This window comes from Tamandua tetradactyla, chromosome 4 (genome assembly GCF_023851605.1).
Source record: "Tamandua tetradactyla isolate mTamTet1 chromosome 4, mTamTet1.pri, whole genome shotgun sequence".
Lineage (NCBI taxonomy): Eukaryota > Metazoa > Chordata > Mammalia > Pilosa > Myrmecophagidae > Tamandua > Tamandua tetradactyla.
This window is the reverse complement of record NC_135330.1, coordinates 12,014,062-12,021,453: the sequence shown is the minus strand read 5'-3', so window position 1 is coordinate 12,021,453 and position 7,392 is coordinate 12,014,062. Positions and strand designations below refer to the sequence as shown.

Sequence of the window (7,392 nt, the reverse complement as noted above, 5' to 3'; positions counted from 1 at the left end):
TTACTAAGAAGCTCTACAGTCCCCAGGATGTGCATTCTCCATCATTGCAATAAGTGAATAAAAGCTGATTTTGTTAAACCATAGGTATGTTCCAGGTGGTCTTTGGATGGAAGGTATTGACATATCTTATTTGATTCTTGAGAAAAGAGATAAAACAAAATGGAGTTACTAAAACTAAGAGATTTAAAATAGAGTGGGGAAGCCATTGAGGAAGGTACTGTCATGCATATCTCAGCCAGATATGACTAACTGTCGAGGTGTGCAAAGCCAAAGAAACAGTGTTTCTGAGGATATCTGGATGCCATGAAACAACTACAAGATGATGAAATTAGTAAACTGTCTAACTTGTAGGACATTTAGAGAGCCCCAATTATCTACCAATCCTAATTCCTTACAAACAACTTTTGTACTCTTCTCTTTTTCCTTAAAAACCTTTGTTTGGAAGCCCCAAGATGGGACAAGTTTGGGTTGCTACCTGATTATGTGCTCCTCCAAATTGCAATTCTAAGACTCTAAATAAAAAAATAAACGCGCTTTTTTTTTGCCTCACACCTCAGTCTGTAATTTTTCTTTTGAGTTGACGTCCTCAAAGGAACCCAAGGTGCCCCCTTAAGGTGAAACGAACAAAACTGTGAGATGTTAACACAGGCAAGATTACGGACTTAATTGGAGGATTTTAATTAACAAATGTCTACTCTCTACCTACTATGAAAAGTAGGAAATATAATCTAACAATTTAGAACTAGGAGAGTTACTTTTTATATTTTCTTATTTAACCCTCACAACACACGTTTACACCTGAGAAAACAGATTCAATGAGGCTAATTGACCGCCCAAGGGGACATAGTGCACCTGCCACAGGGCCTGTGGCTCAGAGGGTGGAGGAGGAGAAGAGGCCGAGGCAGTGCCCTGCTGGCTGCGTGGCTTGGGGATATTTCCTTCCAACACTATCGATGCTTCTGGAGGCAGTGGAGCTTAGCAAGGGCTCTGGAGTCAGACGTCTTTGCTTGATAATCCTGACTTCGGCACATATTAGCTGTATGATTTGGGGAACATTATTAAACTTTCTGTGCCTTGGTTTCCTCAAATATAAAATGGAAATAATAGCATATCAACCTCTAAAGTGATAGTGAGAATTATATTTAATATGTACAGCATGCTTAGAAGATTTCTGTTACCCAATCAATTCTCAGTAAATGGGGCTTTTATTGAAACCAGGAATTAAATAAAGGTTTCTCAGTCTCCAAAGCCCGTGATTATTTTGGAAGCAGACAGGCCCCGTCAGGAAAGCCTTCCAAGGAATGATGTTGGACTGAATCAGGAAAGGCATTTGGCTGAAAAAGATGGGGGGCAAAGGCAAACCTCTTAGAAGGCTGAGGTAAGACAAGGGAATGTGAGAGTGATGTGCTTGTGGGGAGGCTGGCAAGGTCAGGTGTTCAGAGCCAGGACCCAAGAGCCTGTGTGAGGAAGTCACTTGAGACGAGGGGGTGCGGTAGCAGGCGTTTGGGGAAAGGCTTCTCTGAGCCCATCGGGAGGAAGGCAGACTTGGCCTGTCTCCAGGGCCCTCCTGGGAGCCGAACCTGGGCCTGATCCTCACCAGCATTAGGAGCTGTGGGGGTCTCCCTCGCCTGCGTCCCTGGTGACCAGAAACAGCCGGGCTCAGCTCTGGAAACTGTCCTGTGGGGATAGGACTGAATGAAGAGGAGGATCCTGGCTGGATCCCCTGCACATGTACTGAGCCAGGAGAGGCCGGAGCAGACCCTGAAGATGTTCAGTGGTTGGTAGGTGATGATGGGGCCACACTAGCTTTAGTGAGGGCGTCTGAGGTGGGGCTGATAATATGAGATTTGACAACATAGGATATTTGTCAGAGGGCTAGCTGGTTTAGTACTAGGAAGACTCAAATAACTTGGACTTTGAATATTCAATTTTGAGAATAATAGATTATCAGATTGGGATGAGACTCCATTGATTCTACCACCCTCTCTCCATTTGATACTCAAATTCAGCATACAGCCAGTTGGCTAACACCTCCTTTGAAAATTGCCCAGTATGCTACTGCAGATCGGTTGTGTGCTGGCTCAGAGGGCAGAAAGTAGAGGTTTCTGGCAAAATCATTTATGCCAAAGGGCTGTGGAACAGGTTATCTAATGGTGACTGCATTCTCTCAGGAACACTGCATACACAAAATACTTCAATTAAAGAGGGTTTTCAAATCCAGGAATAAATACTCTTGGTGGTCTCTAATTATTGGAGGTTATTCCATGTGTGCAAGACTTGACTTGACCTACATATACAGTTGGCTTTGACTAAAAAATTCCAGATTTAACTGCAAGGTGACAAAGCATTTATTTGGGAACTTAGAACTATATTTAGGGCAGCACAGGTTAAGTAGCAATCCAAACCGTGTCCTGTGCTGGGGCTTCCAAGCAAGGGTTTTTCAGGAAAAAGAAGATTACATAAATTGTTTGTAAAGAATTAGGGTTTTTCAAATGTCTTTCAAGTTAGACCGTTTACTGATTTCATCTCGGGTTTGTTTCATGGCATCCAGAGATCCTCAGAAAGCTTGCTCCTTTTGGTTTTGCATGCCTTGGCAGCTTGTGTTATCTGGCTGAGACATGCATGAAAGTAACTTCCTGAATGGTCTCCTGACTCCATTTTAAATCTCTTACCCATAGTTAAGCTCACTTTGTTTTTTCTTTTTTCTCATTAACGATTTTTTGCACAAAAAGATGATCAAAAATATTTCTTGAATTTAATTTATCTGGATGAGTGGAAGCAATAGGTCCTTCAGCAGGATTAGGGGACATGGGAAAGACTAAATTTGAGCAGCTAAGTTAATTTTGGATATTTCGAGCTTGGGTTCCTAAGAGAACAAAAATGCATTTGTGCAATTGAAAAAATTTTAAATAAAATTAAAGCTAGAAAAAAATTTGCTTGCATTCAAGAAACAGTAATTGAACATCTGCTCTATGCTCATGGAGCTAGGCGTTTATAGGAGGATATACAACAATTAATAAAGAACTGCATTTACTCTCCCAGATCTTACCATTTTATGGGGAAGTTAGATTCATTTAAAAAGTAATAGACTGGACACTGTAATGATATAAGGCCATAGAAGAAGTAACTTTTGAGAGGGAATCAGTAAAGGCTTTACTAAGTAGCTAACAATTAACCGAATTTTGAAGGATGAGAGGCTGTCGCCATATAAAGAAAAGAAGAAATGAAGAAAATCAGAAGCAAATAGCTAGAGGGGGCAAAGGTGTTAGAGATGTAATCAAACAAGGATTTCTGTTTCTTAACAAATTTGTCTCTTGTAGTTGGAGACGTAAATGCACAGTCCCTCTAGAATAAAAGAGCTCAAGAAGAGTTCCTCAAACACAAATTCCTTTGAATGAATTTAGCATTTTAGAGTATGAAAACTTACAGTTTGTTACTATTGAAGGGCATTTGAGTTTAGGAAAAATGTTTGGTGTTGGATGAGTGGTATAAGATGAAGGGAAAGTATTGGTCTACAAATTACTAAACTAATTGTTTTAATTAGTTAGTTTGATTAAACAATTAATTTTTCAATTCCTTTAATATGTCAGCCATTATCTCAACTGTTAGGATTACAAAAAAAATAAGCCAGAGATTGCAGTTTACCAGGTTGGTGGCTGGAATTGGACAGCAGTCTCCAAATGCAGTGAGACACAGGGTATGGCATGACTAATACTGATGACCATTTTAAGGTCACATTATGCTATTGTTTGTTTGTTTGCATCTGCTTCTCATTGTGCTTGAGAACAAAGTGTCCAAGCCTTTTTTTTTTTTTGGTATAAAATTTCACCAAGCATGGGTGGGCGATGGTAACTCAGCAGGCAGAGTTCTCCCCTGCCATACCGGAGACCTGGGTTCGATTCCCAGTGCTTGCCCATTCAAAAAAAGAAAGAAAGAAAGAAAGAAAAAATTCACCAAGCAAGCTATGACTTCCTCACCAATATCTATATACTTGATTTTCTTAAAATGGAAGATTATTATTGTCACTTAATCGCGTTTATTTTTGAATCTACATTCTCTTTGTTTTTGAATCCTCAGATGTGTTAACCACCCCACTCATCTTTGCATGAGCAGCACCCACAGGGCAGATATACACCTTCATCTTTGGGCCTGAAGTGAAAAGAGTTAAATTTCAGAGATATTTTTTCAAATACACATCTAATCATATCTCACATCTAGCACCCTTCAGCGGTACGCCACACCTACCAAGATGAGGTCCCAAATCCTTGGGCTAACTTCCCCAGTTGCCTTACCATGCAGGGGTATTTCTCTAACGAGGGCCCCTGTTCAGGACTTGTACATAGACCTTTCGTCTGAAACTTTCATTTTCTATTTTATCTCGCTAACTCCTACTTTTCCTTGAAAACATGACTCAAAGGCTTCCTCCTCCAAGAAGCCTTTCTCAGTGGTCCTAGGCTGAGACATGAGCCCCCCTCCTGGGCATTCTGTGCTGCCCTGCATTTCACAGGTTGTACTGAGATGTGTCTGCCCCCTTTACCAGGTTGTAAGCTTTTTGATGGAAGTTATTGTACCTTGACAAATTCTGTATTCCTTATACCTGACATATAAATGTTCCATAAATATCTATAGAGGTGAACTGAACAATAAGAAAAGACTTGTCACTACATTAATTTCATATACAAAATTAATCCTTTGAGACTTTACCAAAGGAAAAACTATGACCTGAGAAGGCAGTTAGAACGTGTGGAGGAGATCACAGGGTAGACAGGTAAACAGGTAAACAGGTCAGAGTGTTTAAGATCATAATTCTGGCTCTGCCACACATTGCCTGTATGGACTGGAAAAGTGTCATTTAACTTTCCATCATTTTGAATTTATTTTCTTATGTATAAAATAGGTGTAATGTTGGCAATTGCCTAATTGGATAATGAAAATTAAAATATTGAATGTAAAACACTTGGAAAAATGCTTGATCATAGTGAGTATTAGTAAGAGTTAGTAATTATTAATTTTAGGGCAGTAGTAATAGTAACAGTTAAAGTGCATTCAGGGTAAAAGAAGTTCTGAGTTGGAGTTGGTTGTCCCCCTCAATCCAGGTTTTCCTCCTTTTCTTTCTCACCCCAGCCTCACATGGAGCAATACAATCATTCCAGCTTGACAGAATTTGTGCTCCTTGGCTTCCCAAATATGGGACATATCAGGGGCGGGCTCTTTTTCCTGCTGCTTTTGGCATACCTGTTCACCATCTGTGGCAACCTGCTCATCTTCTTAGTCATACGCCTGGATGCAACCCTACACACACCCATGTACTACTTTGTCAGTGTTCTCTCTTTCTTGGAGCTGTGGTATACAGCCACCACCATCCCCAAGATGCTAGCAAATCTCTTCAGTGAGAAGAAGACCATTTCTTTTGGTGGATGTCTCCTTCAGACCTACTTCTTCCACTCTCTAGGGGCCTCCGAGTGCTACCTTCTTACAGCCATGGCCTATGACCGATACCTGGCCATCTGCCAGCCCCTTCAATACCCCGCAATTATGACACCAACACTTTGTTTCAGGATGGCTGCTTGTTGTTGGACTTGTGGCTTTTTGTGTCCCATTTCTGAGATCGTCCTAGTTTCCCAGCTCCCCTTCTGTGGCTGTAATGAAATACAACACATCTTCTGTGACTTTCCACCTCTGCTGAGCCTGGCCTGCAAGGACACATCCACAAATGTCCTGGTGGACTTTGCCATTAATGCCTTCATCATCCTTATCACCTTCCTCTTTATTATGGTCTCTTATGGGAGAATCATTGGAGCTGTTCTGAAGATACAAACAGCAGCAGGAAGAAAGAAAGCCTTCTCCACATGTGCCTCACATCTCACAGTCGTCCTTATCTTTTTTGGAAGCATCATCTTCATGTATGTACGGCTAAAGAAGAGCTACTCATTAACCCTTGACCAGACCCTTGCTGTAGTCTACTCTGTGTTAACACCACTGGTCAACCCAATAATCTACAGTCTTCGAAACAAGGAACTCATTAAGGCCATCAAGAAGACCATCTTCTGGAAGGGAGTGAAAGCTAGTTCCATTTATTACTGACTTTCTACCAGGGAGCTCCTCTCAATTCAATGTTGGCCTTTTAAAGGTCATTATATATGAAGATAATCCTCCCATCTTCATATATGCTCTCAATCTCATCTCCTTTCACCTTCTCAAAGACTTTATTTCTTTATGTGTGTTTTTTTCTGTCTTCTAAACCTTTAACTTTTTTCTTTTCTTTTTTACTCCATCAATGTTTGTAGAATTTAATAGTACTTTATTATACCCATCCTTAAATATAACTGCACATATTCCCTTGAACACACATTCCAGTTCACCTAGGCCTCTATTTCGTTTCTTCCTTTTCCAATCAAACTTCACAATTAATTAACAACCTAATTTGCCTCCTCTTTTTCACATTCTGTTCACTATTCAAGTAATCCAAATCTGGGTTTCACTTAGACTTTTCAGCTAGTATTTGCCAGGATTATAATGACCTCCATGTTAGCCAAATCCATGAGACCTGTTTGTCCTTCACCTTTCTTGATCTTTGACACAAATGGCCAGTTCTTCTTGAAATTTTTTTTTTCAAGCCAAGAAGGGGATTACATTATTGTCTGGGGTAATTGACCCTGACTATCTGAAAGAAGTAGGACTGCAACTACATAATGGAGGTAAAGAAGAGTTTTCTTGGAATATAGGAGATCCCCTAGGGAGTCTTTTAGTATTACCATGCCCTGTGATTAAAATCAATGGAAAACTGCAACAACACAATCCAGGCAGGACTACCAATGGCTCTGAAACTTCAGGAATGAAGGTTTGGGTCACCCCATCAGGCAAAGAACCACGGCCAGCTGAAGTGCTTGCAGAGGGTAAAGGGAAGATGGAATGGGTAGTGGAAGAAGGTAGTGATAAATATGAACTTCGACCACGTGACCAGTTACAGAAACGAGGACTGTAATGCTGTTTGGTTCATGTTATACTGTTTAAGTTGTAAGATATCAAGTTTAAGAATGAATGTTGCCTAAGGATTTGCACCCTATTCTGGAGAGATTTAATGTGTTTCCAGTTATATGCAGGATGGTTGAGTATTGTCAGGTAAAAGAAAAAAAATGTGTGCTTATTTGTTTTCATTTGGAAATTAAGTATGGTTTAAGGTGATATATATATAGGCGCCAAGTTGACAAGGGGTGGGCTGTCATGGTTAGGGACATGTGTCAACTTGGTCAAGTTGTGGTAATTCTTGAAATATTTTGTCTCTTAGCTTATGTGACATCATTTCTTTCCTGATTTTCTCCTTATCTAGAGATCAGTCTTTCTCACTCTCTTTGTCCTTAATACTACTTCTCTAGTTGGTCACAGTTTTCC

General features: G+C 40.4%; 1 protein-coding gene across 1 annotated transcript; it reads left to right on the top strand.

Moving 5' to 3' along the window:
* Window positions 1–5,130: 5,130 nt before the first annotated feature.
* On the top strand, window positions 5,131–6,084 carry LOC143678782 (olfactory receptor 6N2). The gene has a single exon (XM_077155717.1). The coding sequence runs from the start codon at window positions 5,131–5,133 to the stop codon at window positions 6,082–6,084; it is 954 nt and encodes a 317-aa protein (XP_077011832.1).
* The last annotated feature ends 1,308 nt before the right edge of the window (window positions 6,085–7,392 follow it).